Raw genomic sequence first — 27,414 nt, 5'->3', positions numbered from 1 at the left:
GCCGCGCCGCCGGCGCTCCAGCAGCATCCCCGCCCCTCGGCGAGATCCGGCCGGGCCGGCGCGGAGGGATTCCCGGCGCCGGGGGAGGGGGGCGCGGCGGGCGGGGGAGGAGGTGCCCGAGGGGGGGGCGGGGAGGGGGCAACATGGCGGCTCCGTATTAACTTCCCCCCCTCAGCAGCTAGCGCTGCCGCCGCTCTCCCCCGCTCCCAGCCCTGGCATGCCGGGCACGATGGAGAAGGGCGCGGAGCTCTTGGGGGTTAAGAGCCGGGCGGCCCCCAACGGCGCCAAGAGCAGCAGCCCCTCCAACGGGCACTACTCGGAGCCGGAGAGCGGCGGCGGCGACAGTGGCGACGAGCACGGTGCGAGCCTGGGGCCGCCCCACCGGCGGCGGCAGGGGGGTGGCGGAGGCGGCGGGAGGGGCGGCGAACCGAGCCGAGCCGCCTCCCCCTTCCCGGTGCCGGGGCTCCGCCGCTCCGTCCGTGCCGCGGCCGAGCCGCGGCCGCGCGTGTGCGGGGCGGGGGGGCGGGAGCGCGCGGCGCGGCCCCGCGGCTGCCCCCGCGGTACTTAACGATGGGGAGGGAGTGTCTCCCGGGAGCCGCCGCCGTCCCCATTGTTCCGCTGGAATAAACTCCCCCTTCCGCCTCCTCCTGCCCCCTCCTCGGCGGTCGTCGGGGCTTAATCCGCGGCGGCGGCGGTGGGCGGGAGGTGGCGGGGGGAGGAGGTGGCTTATTCCGCACGGCCGCGGCGGGGGCTCCGCCAGCCCGCCCGCCCGCCGCACGGCGGGAGCCTGGGACGGCGCCCGGGGACGCTCCAGCCTTTAATTTCTCTTCCCCCCTTTGCCTTGCAGATGTAGGAATGAGGGTCGGAGCGGAATACCAGGCGCGCATTCCTGACTTCGAGCCCGGTAAATCGCTTTTCGGCTATAACCTGACATCTCCCGAGGCAGGAGGGGTGGGCTCGCCGCCGGGGCGGGCTCGCCCGGCGCTCTCCGGCGGCGGCGGCCGCGGGGCTGTATTTATGGTGCTTTTGAGCCTTTGTGTCGGCGACCCGCTGCCGGCGGCGGGAGGCTTGGCCGGGGCAGCATCTGCGCTCCGGGGGCGGGGGGCTTCGTGGCGGGGGTTCTCACTTCATTATCGGCCGCATTATGTGTATCCGGCGGGAGGCGGTGAAGCAGAAAAAGCTTGATTTTTTTTTTTTTTCCATCCTGCCCTTAAACCTATAACCATAAAAATATTTGACGGGGGGTGATGGATGTTGTCGGGCAAGGGTGGGAAGTGATGCGCCCTGCCGGAAGCGGAGCAGACCTGGCTGCGTGCTGGAGGCGCTGGGTGGAAGATGCGCTCGGTGGGAAACTCCTGCTCCTGGTTTTGTGTGCTGTAGTAGCCTCGCTGGCCCCGCCGTGGCAGGCTGAGCTTCTCTCCTCCGCCTTCCTCGCCCCCCCCCCCCCCCCCCAGCCCCGCCCCGAGGAATATGGTACGCTCGCATAGCCTGGTACTCATCTCTAGCAAGTTAATTGCTAGAATGCTGCCGTGCCTTACTACACTGAGCAGGGAGACCGGAGGAGCGTTCAGCAGTTCTGCTGTAGTGGTCAGATGAAGCCTATCTACTTTCCTGTTCTCGAGACAGGCTCCATGGGTGTCAGATGATTTCTTACCGGAAGAGGATTGCTCTCAGGGTGCCTCCCAAGGCTGGAGCGAACCCCTCTGGATGGGCGCAAGTCCCCACCGGCCAAAGAAAAGACCGGGGGAAGGAAAGCGCGAGGGTGGGATTAAATGATTGCGTGATCTTGGCTTAGGGGAATGCCTTTCCCCTAGGAAGGAGCACGCAGTCTATGCCTCTTTGTTAATAAGGCTAATTGTTTGCACCTCTTATTTTTACATTGCCTACGTAATATTTATACACAGATAAAAAGGATGGTTTCTAATCTCCAGCCTGCATTTGCTTTTCCTATAGGCCACGTAAATTAGAAAAACACCTAGTGTTTGTTTTTCTTTTTATTAAAAGCCCTTGTAGGACAATTGCGGTTCTGTGGTTTCAGTTTTGTAAACTGTATATGAAATAGTACCATTACATTAGTAACTACAGAACTAACTTTATGCTCTCCTATAACCAGACTTTTTAGAGCTCCCAAGTGTTTCTGGGGAATGTTATTCAATTAATGTCTCTTTCCCCAATAATTGGGGTTAGTATATACTCACCCTATCAGTTTCCTTAATAATGGAAATGTTTCTTTAATAACTCCTGAGTTAGAGGCATAATGTTTTATTATGAGGTATTATCCTTCTTGGTGTGTGTATTTTGCTTATTAGGGCAAGAAGGTAATGATTTATTTTGGAACACCTATGTCTTAAAAAATAAATCTAAAAGTCCATCAAGTTTAAAAATGCAGCACTTACCAATTTAACAGATTGGTTATCTGAGGAGATAGATATCAGCGAGATCTCATTCTTTCATCTCTTTGGTTTTTTGGTTGAATTTTTTTTCTGGTGAGTTTTGAGGCATAATTTCTTAGAGACAGAAGTCATGAGAGACAAAAATCTGCTCTTATCTGCTACTTTTTTGTAGCAAGTGAGGTAATAAGCTCCCCTTTAGTTCTAGGTTTGCATATATGGACATGACACTGTATTTGATTATCTTGTATTTGATTATGTTTCTTCTTGGAATTGTTCTAATTCTCTTTTTTTAGAGTTTATCAGATAAAGAGTATGTGTTTATTTGCAGTACTCTTGAGTGCTGTTTTAAGCCCCTTGAAATAAATAGGTGGGAGAAGGGAATCAATTATGAATAAAGTAGACATAACTCTAAGACACAAAAGTCTGCCCTGATAAACTCACAGAATACTAAAATGAGTGGAATAATCCTTGGCTTTCACTTAGCCTGTCTTGAAAAATAGCCATAAGCAATGCTCTACAACAATACACTGAGGAACAAAATATTCATGATTAATGTTGTGATGGCAGTAAACTTTTTTTTTTAAACTTAGTTTATGTATAAAACAAGATAATTTTTTTAAAGAAAAACTGCAACCGTTTCTCAGTGTCTCATGGAAGAAGTAGATTGTAGTAGTGGTTGGAAGCGACAATTAGGAAAAGTTCACTTAAATTTACTCTTACCCCTCTCCACACCATATTCTTTTTACAAGCAAACTTTGAGCTAGAGCTTAAGAGAAGTACTGGTTTTGTCACCAACTATTACAGCAATGAGAGAGATTTTGTCACTGCAAGAAACAATTTTAATAAGTAAACTTGGGTTTTTTGCTTTATCTAATTTGCTGAGTTAACATGCCATCTCTTGTACTCAGATTTTTGTCTCCTCCTGGTTTTCCTATAGTATTTTATATACTTGGTGAAAGATTTTTCTTCTTGTACTTTCTGACCTACCTATAGATCCAACAGGATGTTACAAAGCTATTATCCTTATATTGTGGGTTGTTTGCATCCTTTTGGAAATTGTGGTAAGAATGCACCACCCTATTGTGTCATCCACAGATAACTGCTAGAGAAGTTTTATTCTACTCAGATTTAGATTTCACAATGGTTTTAGTATGGATTTTACTTACTTAATGCTGAAATACTTAATTTCTCATTTACCCTCTTTTCAGGGATGGAGTTGGGGCTGTCAAGAATATTTTATACCATTTAAGGTCACTTAAGAATGCATTTGTCTGTATGTCTTTAGAATTTTTCTCTTTCTAGTCTTCTAATATGAAAAGAGGCTTTTAAGTATTGAAATTATTAAATGGTATGGGGAAGGCTTAGTCATAAGCAGAGGAAGGTACATTTTCTGCTGGAAACCAGCATACTTTTAAATTGCCATGCTGCCCCACAATGCCTTGGCTGTGTCTTGTATGCTTCTGGATGGTCACTTTATTCTCAGTACCTGGAATCCTGTATAGGGCTGCGCCAGCCGTGCATACCGAACTTCTAATGTGAAACTGCAATTTAGAGAGGGTCAGTTTGCTGCTATGATTTCCCTGTTCTGGAAGTGGTGCAGAGTGCCTGTTGGTCATCTTCAGCTGGCTGCATTTCCTAACTGGCACTGGCAGAGGGGTGCAGCAGCTGAAGTGCAGAAACCTCTTCCTCCCTGGTTTGGAGGTGTGTTTTGGGGAGAGGGAGACTTGTTATTCTTCAGATGTAGCTCTTGGTCCTTCACTTCCTTACTGGCTTACAAGTCTTCTAACACACTTTGGTTAACATGTTGCAGGGTATTTCCAGCCCCTTCCCTTGTAAAAAAGATTATGTTGCCCTTGAGGTATAACACAGCCTCTTTGGGGGTTAGGGCTGCTTGCTTGAGTGCTTGGGGCATAAAGGACAGGCAGGAAGCTCCCAGGAAGGTTGGTCATGGTCCTGCACATAGAGATGATGCCTTAAGTTTTAGTTTTCATATTTTTCAGATTCTGTGCTGCTTTGGTGTGTAGCTCTGAGCTTCATATTAAATGTTAGTAAGTTCTCTTCTCAGGGTAGTTAGACCAAACAATCCTTTTCCAGCTTGAGAGCCAAGGACAACCATTACAAGCTTCAGGCCCAAAAAGCATAAACAGTGAATTGAAGAGAGCAAACAAGGAGGATGGGACTTCATAACATGAACCTGTAATTGGATAATTAATCCCAATATATAAATGGACTAAAACTTATAGAAGTGTGAAACCTTGTGACTGGTTGTCCCTCTTGCAACCCTTTTGGGTCCATCTTGGGTGTAGCCCTGGCTGGGCTCTTGTACTACCCAAGGTGTATCCTTTTAAGGCCTTTTAATAAATACCTACTTTATTCTTTTAGCTCTGTCTAGTCTCTGTTCCAGATCAGCCTCTCAAGGCATCAGAGGTAGAGGGATCCCTGTCCTACAGCTAGGGACATCCCATGCTGAGGGCAGGGTGCCTTCCTTCAAGCTACCTCTGTGCATCTCATTATTCCTTTGCATTCCTAATGACTAATCATGTCACGCTGTTTTGTTATAAAGTGGAATGCTATATTAAGGAGTTCAGTCTTGTATACCAAAAACCTTTCAGAGTTTAGCAGTGCTTATGCCTTGAAACTGGTGCTACCTGTATGCATCTCATTATTCCTTTGTCATCCTGGCTTTTCCTTTGGCAGTGTGAAGGTGCCACCTGAATGGAAGCAGATGTCCGATTCCTGCTGGGGAAACAGCACTGCTTTGAAAAGGGGTGTTCTGGTGGTTGTTGTTTTGTCATGTGAGGGTGGCACCTCATTAGGGGAGTGTCACCACATACATGATCTCCTGCAGGCACAAGAACTCTGAAATTATTTTTTTTTTGCTTTAGTACTTGAGTATTCAGTATCTAATAATATCCATGATATCCAGTTGTCTGCAGGTATCTTTAGACATTTTTTCCTCATAACCTGAGATTCTAATACATGCTCTGGTGGTCCTGCTTTCTCCTCATCTTTAATTAGAATGAATTGCAGGATAGTGCTAATTTACTTGTGACAAGAGAAATGTGCCTGTAACACGCTTGCCCTGCTCTTCATGAAATCTTGCATTCCTAATGCCTAATCATGTCACGCTGTTTTGTTATAAAGTGGAACGTTATGTTAAGGAGTTCAGTCTTGTATACCAAAAACCTTTCAGAGTTTAGCAGTGCTTATGCCTTGAAACTGGTGCTTTATGAGTATATGTACATTCTTAACCTGTTACAGAGCTTATGCTGCATTGAAGTTATCTGCCTTACACATCTCACTTTGGAAAGGCGCAGGAGTTCTTTAATTAACTGTTTTCAAGTTCACAGTTGTGATGGATCAAGATTGCAGAGATGATAGCAAATACAAAACACTGCCAAACTGAAGAGGGAAGAGCAACAAAACATAGTATATAAAGGGAAAGCACTACACTGTTCTTTTTTCCAAAGCACTGGGTTTGGTTTTTTGTTTGCTTCAAACAAGATGTAGAGCCTAAATATAAAGTGCGTAAGCTTAAAATGGAGTGAAAAGTTACTTGTTTCACTGAATAAAAAAAGCTGTTCTTCTCCAAGAAGGATGCAAGGATAGTTCCTCTGAGGGTGATTACTCAAGGAATTCATACTGACATTAGATATAAATCCAATTGTTGAGCAATTTCTTAGTGAGATAAACTGTTGTAAACAAATAGATTGTAAGGGGCTTTTTGTTTTAGACGACATTTGTGAAACAGTAATGGAAAGTGACTCTGAATTAATGCTTTTACAGTATCGGGGAGTTTTCTTTTACAGCATGTTTTCAAAAATCATATGCTCTGATTTAGTGCTTGCATCAGTATTGCCCTGTCCTGATGGGTTGGGTAATTTGTACTGCTTCCCTTGCTATGTTGAGGTGGGGGTAAACAAACCAAAACCAAAAATTACTTTTATGTCTAACTGCTTTCTCCAGCTGTGCAATTTGCTTGGCTACAAGTATTAAAATTAGAAAATTAGAAAAATCAAAACTAGAGAGAGATGAACAGAATTGTTTCTGGCATAGTTGTTAGTATAGTTTCTTGTTGAAAGGGATCAGGGATGGTGACTGAATTCCAGCTCTTACCTATTTTTGTTTGTTTGTTTTAAGGAAGCCTAACTGACCACAGTAGGTCCTAGTACTCCTATGGTAGTGATAAATGTTAGAGCACTAATGGACAATCAAACTTCAGGATAACAAAGTTGCATCTTTGCCAACTTCACAGGGGGTAGATTTAGATATGAGGAAGAAATTCCTCACTATGGGGTGGTGAGGCACTGGCATACGTTGCCCAGAGAAGTTGTGGATACCCCGTCCCTGGAAGTGTTTAAGGCCAGTCTGGATGGGGCATTGAGCAGCCTGGTTAAGTGGAAGGTGCCCCTGCCTATGGCAAGAGGTTTGGAACTAGCTAAGATTTCTTCCAACTGAAGCAATGCACTTCAGTGGTTTAATTGTGGTAACCAGGATGCTGTCTAATTTTTAGTTATACTTGAACATCCTAAGAGTAGTGTTCAGATTGAGCCATTTGATGTCTTAAGGAATTAATTATGAATAAATGACATTTTCCCCTCCCTCTCCTTAGTAGCTGGACTTCTTACTATGGTTGGCTTTTGCTTACTGTCACATAGTTCTCTAGATCATAGTTATTAAATAAATACTGAGAGTTACTTGTTTTCTTACAGGTGCCACAAAATACACTGATAAAGATAATGGAGGGATGCTTGTATGGTCTCCATATCATAATATTCCTGATGCCAAGTGTAAGTCCTTGCCTGCTTAGGAATTTGGTAATAAGTAATAAGCAATAATAAGTAAACTAAGTAATTGTTTCCGGTGTGCCTGTTTGCTCTTTATTTTCCACATAGTGAAACTGCAAATAATTAAACAAAAAGCTTATTTTTCTTTATTAAGAGAACTCCAGGTAAAGCAAAGATGATCTTCTTTTATGTTAGTAAAGTCTTTGTTTCAAATCATACTGCCTATTTTGATTATCATCATCATTGTCTGCAAAACCTTTTGTTATTAATTACAGAATAAAATATCTGAACATGAGGAACTTGCTGCTTTAAATTCCTAGGAGAAGGAGTTGCAGTGGATGAATTTAGAAAAGATTTGTTGAGGCCCACTTCAAGGGGAAATTATTACTGCTGTCACAGAAGGAAAAACCAAACATTTTTTTCCCTTTAGGGGTGACCTGAAATACAGGAGTCATCTGACTAGATATGATCAGTTATCTGTTTAATCTAGTTTAAACCTGTCTCCTGTGCTAGAATTTCCCATATGTAACAGCCTTGAGAACCTCATCCTCAGGACAGTTTCTATCTAATACCAGTAGTTAGAGATTTGTATCTCTCTATGTTTGAGGGAATGCACCTTCAACTACTGCAGAACAGTTAGAAATAAAATAAAACTGTGATTATTAAACACTTTTTTTCATTCCTTTAAAGTATAATTAACTCTTGCAGCAACAGTGCATGGCAAGGATATCCCTTGTCCATTTGAAGAAGGAGGATATGATTATTTCCTTTTCTTGATCATACCTCCTTTCAACTATTTAGTTGCCACTTAATTTTAAGCTCTAGAAGGTGAATTAGAAAAGGTTTTGTTTAAAAAAGCGAGATTTAATTTCAAAATTATGACAAGTGTTCAACTCAAAGCTGGCTCTATTATTGCTAAATATGATTTTTAAAATGTTATTCCTTAATTTTGTTATCTAATTATTGATTTTTCATACTTTCTATTGAAAACTGACTTTGTGTCATAGTTAAAATCAATACTGGTCAGTGAAAGCTATAGTAATCTGGAGGATATACATAATCATTGATATAGGATCTTCTTGCTTTAATTTTCAACATGTTTGGGAATACAAGCAGTAGAAATAGTTCAATTTAAAACTAACCCAGGAGGGGGTTCAGAAAAGGCATAGCCTTTCAATAACCAGCTAGTCTCTGCTTTAAATAAATAAATAAATTATGAGCCTCTGTGGTTTTGTCGTAGTAAAAATGTGAAAGAAAGCAGAATTAGCTTGCATAAAAAGTTTATAAAAATAAATGTTCAATAATGGTCAGTGGGTTTATTTATTATTAATAAAGCTGTGAGTATATTTAACATTCTGGGGGATCTGGGCCTATGCAGTGTTAAAGCATGGGGAGAATCTTTTCCCATGTTAGATGGCTAATTCTGTCATGAAGCAGAGCTAAAAGTATTAAAGAGTAATTCTGTCATGCTTTGTTACAGTGGATGAATATATAGCAATAGCAAAGGAAAAACATGGATACAATGTGGAACAGGTAAGTGATGTGGAATGAGAGTGCTCATTTAAACTATTTTTTTTTTAATATAAAACTATAACACAACTCTTATTTTTCTCCTTGGTTACCATTAATTAACGCTGTTTCTCTTCAGGCACGGCAGCAAACTGCAGTTAAATGGATCTGCATACAGTTGTGGTCTGGATTCTCTGCAAAAGATTGAGCTCTTTGTTTTCATGACATGCTCAGCTTGTAATGTGCACTTTTGAAAGGTTTGGTATGTTTCTTGATACACTGGGCATGTCATGCAATTGTGTGTGTATATTTAGCTAAAGAGTTTCTTAGGGAAGCAGCTTACAAATTTAAAGTTTAACATTGGAATGCAAATATGGTACAATTTTGAACCATTAATTGATAGAAATGGCACTGAAAAGTTTTCTTCCATATTGAAAAAAAACTCACCAACCTCAGTTGAGTGGGTTTTTTCAGAAGCAGGAGAACAGACTCAAGTTTTAGCTCCAAAAATAACAAACAAGTTCACTTTTTATTTAACAGCCTTTGGTCACCATTCCTTAAAAAGTAAGGATAAAACTTTGCTGGTTTGCATGTAATTCTATCACAAAGTTCTTCATAAATTAACCAATCTATGTAAAAGTGAGATTACTTATTGCAAAAAAATATTTGCTGTACAATTGAAAAGAAGTTGTATGATCAAGTTTCGGAAGATGGAAGCTTGCTCATCAACTGCTGTCTGCCAAAGAGGCTGCCAGTGTTACAATGTCCAGAATATACCTGGGGTTTGGTGTTACTTCTTTATGCCTTGACTTCTGTTAGGCAAGAGGAGGAACTGATGGATCTCAAGTGTCCAAGAGATGGATTTCCAAAATAACTTCTGGTACAAAACATTTGTAGGCTCCTCACAGTGGAATAGAAATTCTCTTTGCAAGAGGTGCTTGTCACTTGCCATTTTAACAAGAGAAGAGGTTTGCTGTGTCCAGGTTGTTGGAAGATATGAAATCAGGGGGTTGGAGAGATGCCTGGTGATCGTGTCTGTGCTGTATGAGTGACACTGAGTGGGTTACATTGCCCAATTCCCATGCCTGAATCTTGGCATCGAATCTGCCTGTGGTTCTCTGGCAGAAAGTCCAATGAACTTAAAATTGTTTTAGACTATCGAGAAATTAAATTGTATAAAAAGTACATTTAAATTTCTGTTCCTTATTAGGTGCATGTGATGAAGTGGCCATGCTGTTATTTGTGGATTGGAGAGTTGTAGAAAGACCACTCTCACTTTGAACTTTCAGTCTTGCATTTTGGATGATCCTCTGGCTACTAAAAAGTATTTTTATTTAAAAGTATTAATACTTAAAAGTATTTCTATTTTCCTTCTTGAGTGGGCTGGTAATAAAGGCCTATAGGGAACTGTGTAGGTGATATATATGCCCGTAAAGTAAGAAAGCAGGTCAGATTTGAGTCTCTCAGCCTAGCTCATGCTGCTCTAGAATTACTGCTGCCATGCCAACCTTAAATTGTCTGGCTTTCATACCATTAATAAAGTATAGATGTGCCCACTGTCTCCAAAGAGAATTTTGTAACCTATAGTAAATAGTCAATAAAATAGTAAATACATTTTGAGAAGGGATTCTGATAGTCAAATTTTATTTCAAACAAGTAAATTGCCTGTTTTTATTTAACTTGTCTCAACATTTTAGAAAATTGACTAAATCCAAAGAGGGACTTATTTCTTTTCAAAGGCTCTCGGCATGTTGTTCTGGCATAAACACAATATTGAGAAGTCCCTTGCGGATCTCCCTAACTTCACTCCTTTCCCTGATGAATGGACAGTTGAAGATAAAGTCCTATTTGAACAAGCATTTAGCTTCCATGGAAAGAGCTTTCACAGGATCCAGCAAATGGTAAAGTAATATTTTAATCAGAAGCATTAAACAGCTCAGATGCACTAAGAGCAAAGGCTCCTGTTGGGCTAAAATTTCGTGTTGATTTCTGTGTAAAAGCTTCAGGAAGAACCTTGAATATAAAATTTAATTTGACTTCGTCATGTCTCTTGGACATACAGCTTTTTAACTCTAATGAAAAGAAACCTTCTCCCATTTTTAAAGATGTGTATGAAACACATCCCTCCTTTCAATCTTACCAATGCATTTAAAATATTGTTTAAAAATGGTTATAAACAGAGCAGAATTATCATTCTGGATGGAATTTTAAATTTTAGAAGTGTTAATCTGTTGATGAATTCTTCTAGCTCCCAGACAAGACCATTGCAAGCCTTGTAAAATATTACTATTCCTGGAAAAAAACTCGCTCTAGGACAAGTTTGATGGATCGTCAGGCTCGTAAACTAGCTAATAGAAATAATCAAGGTGACAGGTGAGTTTTATATTCTTAAGTAGCTAACCAGAGACTGAAATCTTCCTAAGTAGAGATGTGGTGTAATTTCTAGCCATTGTTTCAATATGAACCATATGTTTCAGGTTTTAACTCATGTTGTGATATCTCTGATATCACAACCAAGGGGTTTGGTACCTGTGCTTTAAGAACTTTATTACTCCAGTCTGGGTGATTCATAATAGGAGACAGGAGTGTTTTAATGGATAACTGTAAAAACAAGGATTTAAACCCTGAAATCTATTACTGTCTGTGCAGGATATGATTCTGTAGGTGGGGGGGCCAGGGGTTGGAATTGTTTCTTTGTTTGGATTTTTGAGCTAATACGGAAATACAACTGAAAGCACAACCACTATAAAGAGCTGAAGCAGTTACAATGCCTATGCATTGTTTTATAACAAAAAATTATATAAAATCTTTTTTTAGGAGATTTAGAACTGCTATTGGAGAGAATTAGAGCCCAGAGTAGTTTTGTTGTCTTGCATAGAAGGGAATAACATTTCTCACAGTTACTATGAAATTAAAATTTTATTGTGCTCAGTATACTTAATAATTAACTTGCACTTTTTAAAAGGTGATATGTGTTGCATGTGTAAGTAACATAATCTGTATTTATATTGGAAACTAATTTTATATCTATAGAAAATTGTTTAACTGGAGCAAAAGAGGTCTTTTTAATTATATGTTATTTTCAATAACTTCTGAAATCTAAAGTTCAAATGCTTATTTAGTGATCCTATTTCTAAAAAATTGCAAGCTAAAATTAGTTTGCTTTTAATATAGCCATTTGGAGGGGTTTAGTAATAACTAGAAATTTTAGTTTGTTTTTGCATTCATTTATTCAGAAATTCTATTGTCAGAATGACTGGATTGGGTTCCAAATTGACTGTTCTCTTTTTAACCTTTTCTTTGATTTAATTCAGTAGATTTCATTTCCCTCCCCTAAATTGCTAGATTTTAAGGACGTTGGTGAAAAAGCAGTCCCATGTTTTCCCATCATGTGCCCTATGTTCCCCACAAACTTCAGCAAGGGTTTATTCACCTGGTGCAGTGGTTTGAAAATTGGTCTATTAAAACTAATGGGGTAAATGAAAGGTTATTTCTAGCCTTGGTATATAGTTGGCCACATAAGTGTTCATGCTGGCACAACTGGTTGAACTGAAGAAAGGCGAGACCAAAATTCTTGGCAGCAGTACCAGCACTACTTAAAGTAACTTTGAAACTGTGGTTTAGGTTTGCTTGTTTATCATAATTACTAGACTTTAATACAGAAAATCATGCTTGTAACAGCTGTCTTTTGAAAACTACAAATAATTGAGATGCCATTGTACTCAGAGTAGATAAATTCAAGTAGATAACTCTTATCCTGGTGCATATTTTTATTTGGGTTTAAAAAGTAATAAATTGACCAGCTTTTTTTATAATCTGTCTTTAGTGATGATGACGTAGAAGAAGCTCATCCAATGGATGGAAATGATAGTGATTATGATCCCAAAAAAGAAGCCAAAAAGGAGGTAACAGATAACTTAATGGTGAATGTCAGTTTGTTTGTTTTCAGTGAATGTGTTACTGTGAAGAGTGAGTTGTAGTACAGAGATTTAGTTTTCAGCCTGCCGAGCTCCCGGGGTCTTTAGGTAGTCAAGATCTTGATGACTTCTCATTGAAACAAAATTGTATCATATGGTTTTGCCATTTTGTGGCTGTAAATGCATCTCTCATTACCTCCACTGTGCCCTGAGAGATCTTCAAGTTTTGTAAGAGCTGTATCCTCTCACAACCTAGTAAAACAGGTTGCATTTGCCCTCCTTCAGTCTTGTTACCATGTTTACAGTTTTACTGGTTGTGAACTATTTGAATCAAAATGTTTTCTTTGAATTTTAAAATTAAATTACATTTTTCAAAGAACAACATTTGTTGTTTGTTCAAAGCCCACAATGAGGTGATGCATTTCAACTAATATGTGGTTTTACTCAGATGCTTCCTACTAATAAATGTAGAGGAAAAACATTTTTGTCCTAATGAGTGCTTACTGCTAGCTTTACAGATGACTGCTGTGTTCAGGATACATTCAGGTTCAGGGCTTTTTTGAGTTCTTTTTATAAACATCAAGCTAACCATGAACAAGACTAGAAAAATGACATTTAAGTGTTTAATTGTTTCTTTGATCAACTTTAAGCCTTTATGATCTTTCTAAATCGAGCAGTTAATGCTTCTCAAGAGTGAGAGGAGAGGTTATGCAAAACTTGAGCACTCCCATGAAATGGTATCTAGGATTATGAATAAAACTTTGCGCTTTTCATGAAAATAATATTGAGCAAGAGACTGATAAGTTTAGCTTCTGTTCTGAGCTTTGCAGTGACCTTCAATGTATCCCTTTATCTACTGGCCTTGGGGAAAAAAAGGACAATTATCCCTTTCAGTGAAAGAGTTTGAGATTACTTTTTAAACATGGGGATGTTTTATAGCACTTGCAATGTCACATGGTCTGATAATGTACCTTTTTACTTTTCACTGTTCTAACAATGTCCCTGCAATCTAACGATTGGTGTTGCTGCCTTAGCCATGTCTAAAAAAGAGCTATTTTGCTAAATTTACTTGTAGTTTGAATCATGACATGCAGTCCAGAATGCAAGTAGTGTGTTGATAGACTTCTAGGAAAAAGACAAATAGGTCTGTAGTTTCTGATGAGCTATTTGGATCTGCACAGAATAATTTTGTGATCTAATAGTTCTGGTAGGATTTGCGTACTTTCACTTCCTAAGCAGAATATAAACTGAGTAGGCTGCTTGAGCACACAGAGCAATGGAAACTTTCTGTTACCAGATAAAACAAATATAACCTAAGCTCTCTATCTTGGCAAGACAAAATTATGAGAGAATATTTTCACTTTAAATCCAGATTGAACACATAGGAACTGCAACTTCATACTGAAAGAGCAATGTAGAACCAAAACCCAAATAAATATATACAGGGCAGAAGTAAACTTAACTTTGAATTTTTTACGTGTCAAAGATGTAAGGCTCTACATCGATTTTCCAAGGAAGAACACCTATCTTAAATGCTTTTAAGGTGGCCTCTATGAAGTCTGTAGGCTGGATTAAGATGTTTAATTAGCTGGGGAAGAGAATGTGGCACAAGGTCAAGTGTAGTAAAACAAGACTCTGTTTGCTGCTCTGCACTACTACTACAGAAAATAATAATAATGATAATAATAATGGCTGCTGCACTTGGTTTTGCAGTCACTGTGATCAAATGACCACCTCCTCTTAACATGCATGGATGCCAGCAGGGAGGAGCAGTAGAGAGCTGCTTGAAGTAGGGAAAAGCCTGAATTCTTTCTGTTCTGGTACTAAGCATTCCTTTGAATTAGAAGATAATTGCAGAGAAAGTAATTTTTGTGTCTCTGCTCCTGGGCTATAGGGAAACTACTCAGTTGCTCTGAGGGAGTCACATACATGCAGAGAATGTTTAGGTGCCCAAACATACCAAAACAAAAACTTTATTTCCTCTTTGCCATTCCTTTCCTTTCCAAAGAAGCAAATAACTAAGGCCCATGCTTTCTAAATTACATAGATTTTTATAATGACTGCAGGATATGTCCATACTCTCTCTTCCAAATCTCAGATCAGCTCCTCCCCATCCCTCCAAACCAAACAGTACAGTCTCTTTCTGGAGAGTGCTTACAGCAGGGAGAAATGTCATTTTGCATTCTTGCCTGGCCTAGTTGACTTTCTCATTCTTCTCCTTTAGTATTTGCCCAAATTCTTCATATCTGATCAGAAATAAATGTGTAAAGTCACTGATTATTTGTTTTAAAAACAAGATACATACATGTATATTACTTACCTTCTGTATATGTAAGAGGTCCATGTTTGCCCTCCGTCACAATATTTGGACTGGGATTTCCATAACACTTACTGTATTTGTAGCCATATTAAAAAAAAAGGTTTTGAAAACTGACCTTTCTTAGAGTAATGCAGGCTTATCCAGCAGATGACTAGTATGCTCCATCAACTCATCTGCAAGACATAGTTGGATACTACATGCAAAGGAGGATGTTAGCTTAAGTTTTATTTGTCATAAATATGACATCACAATGCTATCTGATACTTGGTTCTTTTTAGTAAAGTTGTATACAAGATACTGTTATTCTTTAATGATTTATTTCTTGTAAATTAAAGGGCAATAATGAGCAGCCTGTTCAGACCAGCAAAATAGGTCTGGGTAGAAGAGAGTATCAGAGCTTGCAGCATCGCCACCATTCCCAGCGTTCCAAATGCCGTCCACCAAAAGGCATGTACCTGACCCAGGAAGATGTGATAGCTGTTTCCTGTAGTCCCAATGCAGCCAACACAATTCTTAGACAGCTGGATATGGAACTAATCTCATTAAAGCGACAGGTACCATGGGTTATTGGTCTTGGTTTTTTTTTTTCCATCTCAGATTGTTCTGATTGTAATGGTTTTGAAGATTATCTGTGAAGATTCTGAAACTTCTTTAATGTGAGTCTTCCTTGTTTTGTTCCACAGTTATCACCACAAATGCTGGATAGTAGCTGCTCTTCAGTATTGTTTTTTTTACGTTCATCTGCTCTTTTGGATAAAATGAAGCAAGATTTCTTTGTACTTATTTTTAGAAAAGGATATTAAAACATTGCTATAGATTTGGGTACAGGAAAAATCAAAAGTCACCCTTGATTTTTTTTTTTTTTTTTTTTTTTACTTTGTTAGAAGTATTTGTTTGAAAAGCAAAAATGAGACCAATGGAGCAGAGGAAGTTACATTTGTTATGCTTTAAATTGTAGCTGTTTTTCTGGATGTCCTTTCCCACATATTATGAAAGTATGAGATGTGTGTGGAAATCATGGACCTAGTTATTTCTCTGTTTGAATTGATAAGTTTTCTACTTCTTATTAAATTTAGAAAAGCTTTTTAGTCTTTACCTTTAAGAGGAAAATTGTCTGCATCCTTTGCATGAGGAAATTAAATTTTGGCATTTAAAGTTGAAACATGTAATTATTCAGCTTCTAAGGGTACAGTAGTTATGTGCATGCTCGCTTTCTAGGAGCGATGGGGCTACAGAGTCAAGGCTTATTTTCTGGAATTTTTGCCTCCTTATAGAGCTACCATGTTGCAAAATCATGGAGTGAATAAAGGGTTTTTTCATGGGGTCTTTGCTCCCTTATGTTCTTTTACAGGAGAAATAAGCTTCTTTCTGTCACAGCAGGACTCTGGGGCTAAATAGCATAGGTGGGTTTCACTCTTTAGCCTAAGTGTAGGTGAGTTTCAGCCTTGAGGTTGTGTTTCTTTTTTTTTTTTTCTTTTGTTTTTTTTCTTTTCTTGCAGTGATCTCAGAGATGCAGCCTTTGGAATCTCCCACTGAGTTGTCTGCTTTTGTGTCCATACTTAAGAACCCTTGTAATAGCTGTGCACCATAGTATGCCAAATTATTTTCTTACCTATATTCTTATATGCATCAATGTCAGATTTAAGTGGTTCATGGATGTGTATATGTACAATTTAGAAAGTCTATCCTTTTTATAAACCAAGAAATATTTAAAATAATTTCAAGAATCCCCCCTAATTAAATTAGAATTATCTCAGGTCAACAAAAAGCATCTGTCAGAAGGAACCAACTGGAAACATCTCATGTTTTTTTTTTTTTTTTTTTAGAAGGAAGAAGTTAATAAGTTAATATATGCAATATATCTCACATGTCTAAGAATGAAGTTTTGTGTCTAGAGTATTCTTAATTCTTCAAGAACCTATGCATCCTTATCAAAAATTACTTGTTATGAACAGCTTTTAATATTCTTGCAAACAAACTATTCTTTTGGAAGACTGGCTTGATTTTTTTCTCCATAGTAAACTGATGTGGTTTTTTTGGTTTTTAAAAGTTTTTTTTGAAACAGTTAAAAGTAGTGAAGCCTTAAACCATAATATTTCTCTTTTTAACTTAGGAGGTACACTTGTGGCAATCCTAGTGAAGATAAATGTGTAAAGTGACCAACTTTCTTTGTGGAGCTGATTAACTTTGTTGTTTTTGACCAAGGTTCAAAATGCTAAGCAAGTAAACAGTGCACTTAAACAGAAAATGGAAGGCGGGATTGAAGAATTCAAACCTCCTGAGGTAAATCAGAATAAATACTGAAACTTCTGGCCTTGAACTTACATTAGTGGGAAGCTGCAGAAATGTGTTTTGCTACAGCCTAGTGTTTGCACTTCAGCAGCAGCTTAAACAGGATCCATTAAATTACATGCAGGGGGGAGTCTAGCTTCTTTACAAGAAATCGTGGTAGGCGCTTTTTATGGCAACTGGTTGAAAAAAGAAGCAGAAAAAACTGAAATGTCATGTCAGTTCACAATAATAGGGAGCTGAAATTGAGCTCTGATACATGGGGGCTTTTTGGATTAAAAATACGTAATGTAGATTGCCAGTAATAAATGGTGTTCTGTGTGAAAACATGACTATATATACATTTTGGCATCTAAAATGAATGATCTATTACTACAGAAGTTCTAGTTTTGCTTGTTTTAAAGGCTTGGATATGAAACATAACCTGAATGCAAAATACTCTAAACACCAAGTCCAAATAGTTTAGATAAATGCTATTATAAATTCAGATTCTGTCTGCATAAAGATCATTAGCTTGTGCATAAGTTATTATGTAGCTGATACTAAGAATTACAATAAAACAGAGGAAAAACTGCTGGCATAGTTTTAAGCTCAAATCCATAAACACTGTTTCCTCTGCATGAAAACAATCTTAAACTATAAATTTATGGCTTATAAGCAAGAGGTTTTTACCTATTTTGCAAACTGTAGTGCAAGTAAAACACATTGATGCTCAGATATTTTGCAGCTGTTGAAACAATTTAATGATCTTTGTGCCATTTTTCTAATTTTAATAGTCTAATCAGAAAATCAATGCCCGTTGGACCACAGAAGAGCAGCTTCTTGCAGTACAAGGTATGTTAATAGTAGCAGCAAGTTGAAATCTGATGCTAAAGGATTTGAAGAGGTGATTAGGCTTATATTTGTACTTCCTTTTAATACAAAGCTAAACTTTATCTGGTCACCTGGAAAACAGCAAAACTATTGAGACTATTTAGGGCATTTATTCAAGCAATACGACACTAGGCTTTCTGTTACCCATGTTAAATTTCAAAGAGAAAAGCTAAGCAGGATTTAACAACTGTATTAGTACCAGAAAGTCCCTTCAATCATAATCTAAATCACTTTACATTAATTTCTCTAATGTGAAAGACTAAAGCAATAGTTAAAGTAATAAAATGTGAAGCATTTAAGACCTCTCCAGTATCCTAAGGTAGGAAAAAGCAGAAGTAAATCTGCTTTACTGTTGCTTTTCTCTGTTCGTGAGGGAATAATGGGCAGGTATCTACCCATTAGGCCCTTTAAGAGTCTAAAGCTGGATATAGATGCTTGACTAACAGTCTTACTGGGCTAAAACCCCAGCATTTTCTGGTAAGCTATTCATATTGCAATAATTTGCATTTATTTCATTTATGTGAAGGAAAACTGACTCTTGTATTAGCATGCACTGCCAAATCAAGGAACATGTAAGGGAAATACCTGGACATGCTGTCTTGAAGGCATATATTGACTCACTTATGTGGATCATCTTTTATAAAGATAATAGCTCAGTTATATCAATCTGCTTTACTCCTCTGTATTCTTCACCTTGAAAATGAGAGAGTGAGTTTTAGTATAAAATATTCAGTGGATCACAATATCAGTGTGAAGTTGCCAGGTATGCCATACCTGGTACTTATTTATTAGTCAGATGACTGAACCTAAAGTGAGGTTATTTTGAATTGTGAATGGAAATGCAGAAAGACATAGTGTGTCTTAAATAATGCCTTTCAATTTACATGCTTCAGGCTTGGATTTGCATCTCCAAACTATCCTCAGTTCATTCTCTCACTATTGCTAAATACTTCAGTATTTTGTTCCCAGTTGCAACTGAAGGATATGTCTCTAGTGTGATAGACTAGTAAGTAAAAGGCTTGCTGGAAAAATGAGGAAAATCCAGGGTCATTGTGCCTGCCTTAGAATAAAAGGAGTCAAACCATTTTGCCTTTTCATAGTTTAGTTATTGGAGTTCTCTCTAAGCAACAGTTTGGAGAGTGATAAGAATACAGTCAGTTTTTGTTAAGCTGTGACACTTTGTAACCAACAAAACAAATAAAGTAGAGCCTGAGCAAAAGAGGGTGAGGGTTGGTGGTGACTCCTTGGAGTGGTGATCCAGTGTTCTGGTCCCTAGGGATGGTTCTGTGTTTTATAAAGGTAGTCAGCCTTAAGGTGGGGTGAGAAATCTGGCTTTCTGAAAGAAATCTGTTTTCATTGGCATGTGCTTCTTATAGGTATTGTTTCCTCTGTGGACCCTTTCCCTTGTCACTATATAAAATGGAGATGGGAGAGAATCTTAATGACAAGAACAAAGTGTTACAATTATCCCTCCCTTAGTGCTTGCTCTCTCTCCTGGAATGAGAGTGCTGTAAGCATTTACCTCCCATCCCTCAGACTAAGGACCCTGATTTCTTGCTTCAAAGCAATTGTTTGAGGACAGTAGTAGACTCTAGGCATGAGGCAGCTATGCTGTGTTTTTTCCTGGCTTTGTTTTTAGAAGGCAGCCACGGTTGCTCTATTAAAAGCATCCATAACATGCATTATTAGGCTTGGACTTGAAAGTTGATTTGTACATGGGGACATTTAGTTTGTACACTTTAAAACAGATTTAGTTCTTTAAATGTATTGGTATATTTTGGCATATGCTTTTAATAATTTTACAGAAATCATAAGCAGGTAGGTGGCACTTACATGATTTGTTCACTTGAATTTGGACAATAACTCAAACCATGGAAATTGTAAATATAATTTGCAGTAATATAATTTTGGTACTGTTTTTTGTAAACATGAAAAAACTCGTTATCTGCAGGCTAATCTCAAGGGATTGCTAGTAACTAAGAAAGAAGTAATGAGAAAACCTATCTTAAAATAGAGCTGTGTGTAATCTTAAAAGCAGTGTGGGTGCCTGCAATAGGGTTGTGGACTCAGATTTATGATCTCTGAGCCAATATATTCTCAGTATAATTCATCAGTTAACAGTTCAGCTTTGAATAGTTGTTAAATGTAATGGGTTAGTTCATCAGTTAATGTTCTTAAATTGCAAACTTTTATGTACAGAAATGTATAAGCATGATCATGTTTTCAGACTAAGATCTTGGCCATAAAACTGCAATTTGCAACAATGTTTTAACACTTGTTCAAGACAACAAAATTTGCACTGAAAAGCAGTGCATGATTTTCATGGCATTGCAGGGAAAAACAGTTAGGACAATCAGGATCTAACTCTACATATAAGATAGTTGCCAGGAGCACTGTAATCCTATCACAGTGGAACTGCAGCTCTCATTAACTATTTCTGCCTCATTGTGGTGCTGTATCATATTGCTTTGCACCCTGATTAATATTGTTTGCTGTGCTGTACAACATGAAGCAGTGTAAACAGCATCAAACTTGGATTTATGAGTTTCTCCAAGAGAGATGTTCAAGATGAAATGCTGTAATGAAGAGCATGCACGTGTTCCAATGTACCTTTGCAGCTGGATGAAGTTCTGAAGAGCTTGAAGGATTCCTGTGAGCTGGGCTGCTTTCAAATGAGCTGGGAGAAAACCATTCATACATGGGAAGTGAAGCTGTGCAGTCATCCTTTTTGAGCTTCACTTTGATCAGCCGAATAAAATGATTGAATAACGGATTGAAGATGTGAAATAATTTGGGGGTGAATTTGTATAAGGATGCATAAGAAATTTGGACCAGTTTGACAGGGATGGTGACTTGGCAGCAACTCTTAGAGATATGCCATCACCTTATACATTAAAGTTTTATAAGCACACAGTGAATTTTCTCTATTTCTTATGTGGCTTGAAAGGCTTTTAATAAGTCATTGTGGTAGAGCAGTAGTAATAACATTGAAAAGAATCCAAAATGAGTAGTGCTGTGTGTAGATAAACTAAAGAAATTTCATTTTATTTAGATTTTGTTTTTAAGAGTTGGGTTCTTATGAAGATGAGAGCGCATGTTTTCAAGCTGTTTGCTTGGAAATAGGCTTTAAGACCTTATTTTTTGACAACTTGAGTTGAAGATAACCAGCAGGCTCAGTTGCTTTGCAGATTAAGGGAGGAAAGAAGTGTAGCCAGCATAGTAACAGAAAAGGCTGAAATCACTAAAAGTCTGTATTAGTTTTTAACAGAAATGTGCTTTGTTCTGCTGAGCACCTTGTTCACTTGATTAATTGTACAGGATGTTAGATATATTGCAGTGGATGTTTCATGTTCATTATAAATCGGTAAGGGTGGTAATGGTGGGGCAGACAAAGAATACTAAAATACTGGAGGCAATGTTCTGTGGGCACACACAGCTTTTCAGGAGTATAGCTGATACCTTGTACAGCTGATAATGCACAGAGCCAAATCCCTGTCTTTGCTTTGCCTGGATCCATGCCCTCCCACGTGGCTCTGAAATCTTTCCAAGGTTCCTGCAATCAGGAGGGTTGTATTCTTTTGTCCTCCCCAGAAAAAGATACTAAATAATGTAGCTGGGCTCTTGACAGCTGAAACATCAGCTTCAGCTGCAGAATTTGTTACTATCCTGGAGGTGAACTTTTCTTTTAAATTGAACAGTGTGTACATTACCACATCAGAAGTGCCTAATAACAAGGAAAGTAGAAAGGAGCAGAACAAACTGAAGGTCACACTCTTCCCAATTAAGTTGAAAAGGAACATAGCTTTCAGATTTGAAACAACTCTCACTTTCTGAACATTTTGCTTCATTTTCTGAAGTGAGGCATGAAATCGGGCATAAATTTCTTTTCCTGTAATGAGAAAGAGTGCCTGTCCTCTAAGAACTGTAATATGTTCCAAATGAGTTTAACTATCAGGAGCTTCACAGGAGAAGTCAAATTGTAATCTGCTCATGCATAACTGACGGCAAAAAAAATGTTCTGTTTACTCACTCTGGAATAAAATTGGTTTATTTCTTCAAGTCTCCAAACTTTTTGACACTTGTAATTAAAAATATACTTTGTGCAGCTAAAAGCTGTGTTCTAGGAGGTGGGAGAAGTTGAGGATTTTTTTTCTTAAGCAGGAGAGGGGAAGAACTAGACATATACTCTAAATATAACAAAATAAATATCATTTTTATTATAATTCAAATTTTAAGTTAAAAACTATGGCGTGTTGCACTCTAGTTTTTTGTGTTATATGCAAATGTACTTTTAAAAGTATTGAAAATGTGTATTGGGATTTTCTTTCAAAGTGCTCATAAACAAAAGTGACTACTGCTGTCAGTGCAAAAGTTAATGAAAAGAACAAGGCAAAGATCACCTGTCATGCTGCTTATCAGTAGGGGATTTAATCCTGCAGGCTTTTGCTGGGCCATCTTATAAGCAGACACTAGTAGCTTAAATATATTTACAGTCTCCAAGGTGGTTGTCCCAAACCCCCAGATTTTTCTACCCAGTTTGAACGATGAATGAAAGCTTCAAGCAGGCTTTGTGAGGTGAACACTTGGCAGTTACTCTGTGTAGCCTGAGTAGAGCATGTCACAAGTGCAGGAATGAGCAGTATATTGTGATTACAGAACTGTGCCCCCTGTTCTGCCCTCTGCCACTCCTGCCCCGCTGGCTGTGGGAAAGAGCCATCTGTGTGCAGCTGGTGTGCAAGGAACCTGTAGGAGCTATCAGTGTTTGTCATTTGATATTTCCAGCATTTTATTCTGTTTACAGCCATTCACACATGCTCAGTCACCCTTCCTCCCCTCTTGAGCCGGTCTTGGGCTTCTGCCCTTACTGTGAGCACACTGAAAGTTTCACTGTGGTTGTCAGAGGCCAAATCTCTGTGGTTTTAGGTTGAGAGGCTTGGTGAGTAAGCCAGGATATTTTAAGAAGAATGGGTAATGACTTTTTAATAAAGTTCTTGATTTGTATGTTGATAGCTGTGCTATTAAAAATTACTTTGTTTTTAATGGAAATTGAGGCCTTCTCCTAATTGAGAAGTTCTCCTAATTAGCGAGTCCTCGGTTTGCAGGTCCCATAGATTCTCTCTATAAATACATCACACGTAGCTGTGTCTGACTGATTCTTCACAGCTATGTTATTTACTTTGCCTTCCAGGTGTCCGAAAATATGGTAAAGATTTTCAAGCTATTGCAGATGTAATTGGCAACAAGACTGTTGGCCAAGTGAAGAACTTCTTTGTAAACTACAGGCGTCGGTTTAACTTAGAGGAGGTATTGCAGGAATGGGAAGCGGAACAAGGAACCCTGGCTTCTAATGGTGATGCTTCTGCTTTAGGGGAGGACACAAAAAATACTTCTAATGTGCCATCAGGAAAGAGCACTGATGAAGAAGATGAGGTGTGTTTTGTGTACCAGAAATAAGTAAGCATGGGTTGAGGAACAGCATTTTATTTAGTGATAAAATATAAGGTTAACTGGTGTGGAGTGGCAAACCGCATTCTAAAGAATGATGATGAGCTTGCATAGAACTTCAGCCAATGTCGTTAACCAGCTGGGAGCAGGACTGCACCTTTGATAGTGACGATCACGTTACTGTTTTAGTGTTAAAATACACTTCTTGTTCTAGAAGAAGACTTGCTTTGTAAATATTTTTAGTTCTGCTGTCTATAATGTTTTGGTTGGTGATTTCTTTTCAGTAACTTCTCAGTTCTTTGGTTTTATTTTTTTAAATGCTGTTTCCTGTGTAGTGGCCAGTGGCAGCCCAACCGCGTCACGTCCTGGCCGGGACGGCCGTTCACACAGTCTTGTCTTTGTCCTTTGTGCAGGCACAAAGCACTCCGGCCACTCAGTGTTTAGGCCCTTCACCTCCAGCACACGCATCTGCTCCAGCACCTGCCGCTCCCATGGCAACTCTAAATCAGCCGCCCCCGTTACTTCGTCCAGCACTTCCCGCTGCTCCTGCCCTGCACCGCCAGCCCCCACCGCTCCAGCAGCAGGCGCGCTTCATCCAGCCGCGGCCGACCCTAAACCAGCCTCCCCCCCCGCTCATCCGCCCAGCTAATTCCATGCCTCCTCGCCTCAACCCCCGGCCCGTGCTGACCGCAGGCAGTGGCCAGCAGCCGCCCTCGCTCATTGGAATTCAGACAGAATCTCAGTCCACTCTGCACTGAAGAAATAAAAGCAGAATTATGCTAACTCCCACGTTTGAAGATTTGTATCAATGTACTTTTTTTTTTCCAAATAATGAAGGGGAGAAAAGAGCAAGCCTTCACAGGTATCAGACCAGTTTTCCAGAGGAGCAAGCTAAGAACTAGAAACAGAACGACGTCAATGACCACCTGTATAAAAATATTTTTATGCTGAAGACTTGTACAGCAGAACAATGCCTACAGTGCAGCCCTCCTCTGTATGAGTAACTGTTGAAGGAAGCTAATTTCTTAAATGAATAAATGTTCAACACACCAAGATTTTGTTTAACTGATTTTTACTCTATTTATTTTATTACAGTTCTTTATAGTCAAGCATCTAATTACAGGAAAGTAGTCTGGCAAATCTAGAAATAGATAATATCGTAGGAGACGTAAATGTAGTGTTGGGATTTTTTGTGTGTGTGATTTTTTTAAATATTTTTTTTACCTTTTAGTGAAAGAAAATAATGGTTTTGGGTTCAGAATGTTTGACCCTGATTAGATAACAGTAGAAGCATTTCACACACTTGTAAAATGTAGGTCTTCTCTTCATGTTTTCCCAGAAGATCTTAGCTTGTTTTAAAAGGTACTGGCTTATTAAGTCATCTTTCAGAGTATTCTGAAGACTTGGTGAGCTATTGTACCAAATGTATCAAATTTGATGTGTGTTCTACTCATAGAATTTAACTGGAAGCAGGAGTCCAGTTTCTTGCTGCAGTTTTGTCTTGTGGGCTGGGCAGGATAGAGTGGCAGCAGCTTCCACCACCCAGGGGGATGACAGGACAGCAACCATCTAGCAAGAATTATTAATTTAGTGCGTTATTCCACTAATTCTTCTAATGTAAGTACAGTAGAATTCCATTCCTCTGAGAATGACTGCAGTTCGTGTATGTTAGATCACTGATACCTTGCTTGAGTATTAATGAGGGAAGTGTAGAGGCTGGTGGTGCTGGTAGAGTATCATGGGAGTAGTTACCTGCTGCCAACCCAGTCTTACTTTTAAGTGATTATCTCTTGGCTCCTGCTATATTTCTGGCAAAGTTGATTACATGAGTAGATGGTACTGGGGGAAGAACAAAGGTGTTTGTTTATTTTATTGACTCAGTAAAACCTGCATATAGATATTAGTATTGCTTCCAGATTATAGGAGTTTGAAAGAAACTCATTTCACTGCATTCTCATCTGAAACCTTGATTGATGCGTAGCAGTGTTTTGGGGTGGGGTGTTTTTTTGGGGGGGGTTTTTTTTTTTTTTTTTTTTTTTTTTTTGTAAAAACAGATGCCTCTAACCTCCAAGTAAACCAGGCTCCAAATATGAGTAGCACTGTTTGAAACTGTGTGATCTGAATTAAGCTATTGAAAAATAATGCATTCTTGATTATGTAATAATATTCATGTTGACTGTCATACTCTTTTGAAAGGTTTTTTTGCTTATAGCTGAAATGGTGTCTAAAAGTCTTTTTAACTCCATTTTGTTTTTAACTAGATTTGCCCTTGACTAAAATGAGACTTTTTATGCAAATGGGATGTGCTCTCCCTAGGTTTTTTTCACAGATAAATTAGGTGGTCTAATGATCAGTTTAGAAGCTAAATAAGGTCTTTTTATAATGTGCAAAGGGAAGTTCTTGTACTATCAGATTCTATTTCATTTGAAAATGTAGTATTAAAGTTTGATAGTTGTAACCTGAATTTCAGTTGAAGTGTTGACCTTTATGTTTTAGTTCTTAATTTTAAAATATTCTCAGATCAAACTTGAGAGATTTTTCTTTCTGAAGAGCTTTCACTGATGTGCCGAGATGTTGTACAAAAGGTCTTTCTTAAAAATTTTCTTTTGCATCAGAGTAGGTGCTTAGCCACTATGTGAGCATCAGACGACCCCCTGTCTAAGTAAAGCAGAATTTTAAAACAAGCACCAAGGAATTAGTGGTCATGGAAACTTGTGTTCTGGGAGTCATGAGTCTTTAGTGTGCCCTCACCAGCTGCACACAAATCTGGCTGCTCTCTGGTCTTTAAAATCAATACAAAACCACGATGGTACATTTTTACAGTATAATTGTTAGCACTGATAAGATTCATCTTCAGTTTTTTTTTTCTTTTTTTTTTTTTTCTTTTTTTTTTTTTTTTTACTTTTAAGCATTGAGTCTCCCAGGTGTGTGTATTGTACATCTGCTAATTTTTGTCTTGTCTCTTGTTGATAGACTTCAGTATGCAGAATGTTGGGTGTTACAGTACAGTTGGCCACCACCAACTGCTATGAAACTGTTCAGTACATTGTAATTCCGTTTAATCTTGTTTAAATATTCTATAACTGGGCAAAGGTGCTGTATTTGAAGGGGGGAGGGAGGGTCAGAGATAGGTAGGGTAGTATTTCATAATTTACCTACACTGTAGCACACAGTAGGGAACTCCTAGCATTTGTAGTACTAAATAAGTATGTACATAGCAAAATGTCTTTATTGTGTGCTTTGCAGAATATGTGCATACAGTTTGCACGTCCTGTTTTGGGGGGTAGGGTTTGTTTTAAGCAGTGTTTGCCTGGAGAGTGATATGCTTGCTGCTTAATCAAAGGATTAAAGTTTCAAAGAAATCTGTGTCTTCTATTTTTATGTACCTTGTAATGGTCTAACATGTTAGGGCCCTTATACTGTGATTCTCTTCTAAATTCATTTATATTTTTTTAAGAATTAGAAATAAAATTATAAATGGTGTTGATTTCAGTGGGAAATTTCTTTTGCCATATCTAGTCTCCTCTTTTGTAATGTAGTAATGAACTCTGACTTCAAGGTTGGCTTCATTTTGTCACTTTAAAAAATGTACAATGTTTGCACACTAACGTTTGGCAGAGAACATGTATCCTACATTGTTCAAAGCTAATGTAACTACAGCTTTTTGTACAGTTTATTTTAGTTAATAAAGCAAAATGGTACTAAAAAATTACATTTTACAAATGCAAGGCATAATCGGAACAACATGTATTCAAGAAACAACACTTGAAAAATATGGATGTACAAGAACTATCAGATTTAATTGTTGCACTTTAAATCAGAATGGGTACGAGGTTGAGCAGGTATTTCTGCATTTAATAAAACAATCACTAAACATTGCA

At 38.7% G+C, this 27,414-nt stretch overlaps 1 protein-coding gene across 9 annotated transcripts; it reads left to right on the top strand.

Annotated features, from left to right (window-relative positions):
* The first annotated feature begins 122 nt into the window (after positions 1–122).
* RCOR3 (REST corepressor 3) lies at positions 123–27,414 on the top strand. Of its 9 annotated transcripts, XM_053937354.1 has the most exons (13): positions 123–359; positions 848–904; positions 7,106–7,183; positions 8,661–8,713; positions 10,429–10,590; positions 10,938–11,062; positions 12,516–12,612; positions 15,262–15,480; positions 17,132–17,209; positions 17,992–18,049; positions 23,277–23,291; positions 23,457–23,518; positions 23,947–27,414. In XM_053937354.1, the coding sequence occupies exons 1-13, from the start codon at positions 218–220 to the stop codon at positions 24,289–24,291; spliced, it is 1,491 nt and encodes a 496-aa protein (XP_053793329.1). In that variant the 5' UTR covers positions 123–217; the 3' UTR covers positions 24,292–27,414. The 9 variants fall into 9 exon arrangements, with proteins under 9 accessions (XP_053793329.1, XP_053793327.1, XP_053793326.1 ...); XM_053937352.1 differs by having other exon boundaries at positions 12,516–12,594; positions 23,277–23,518; XM_053937351.1 differs by having other exon boundaries at positions 23,277–23,518.

The sequence above is a fragment of the Vidua chalybeata genome, chromosome 3, assembly GCF_026979565.1.
Source record: "Vidua chalybeata isolate OUT-0048 chromosome 3, bVidCha1 merged haplotype, whole genome shotgun sequence".
Classification (NCBI taxonomy): Eukaryota; Metazoa; Chordata; class Aves; order Passeriformes; family Viduidae; genus Vidua; species Vidua chalybeata.
This window is presented reverse-complemented; position numbering and strand designations above follow the sequence as displayed.

What these genes read in the sequence shown, in the direction of transcription:
- RCOR3 (XM_053937351.1), top strand. Translation starts at nt 218, where the DNA reads ATGCCGGGCACGATGGAGAAGGGCGCGGAGCTCTTGGGGGTTAAGAGC. An exon ending in TAATATTCCTGATGCCAAGT is followed by an intron (nt 7,184 to 8,660) that starts GTAAGTCCTTGC and finishes GCTTTGTTACAG; the next exon opens with TGGATGAATATATAGCAATA. An exon ending in AAGAATTCAAACCTCCTGAG is followed by an intron (nt 17,210 to 17,991) that starts GTAAATCAGAAT and finishes TAATTTTAATAG; the next exon opens with TCTAATCAGAAAATCAATGC.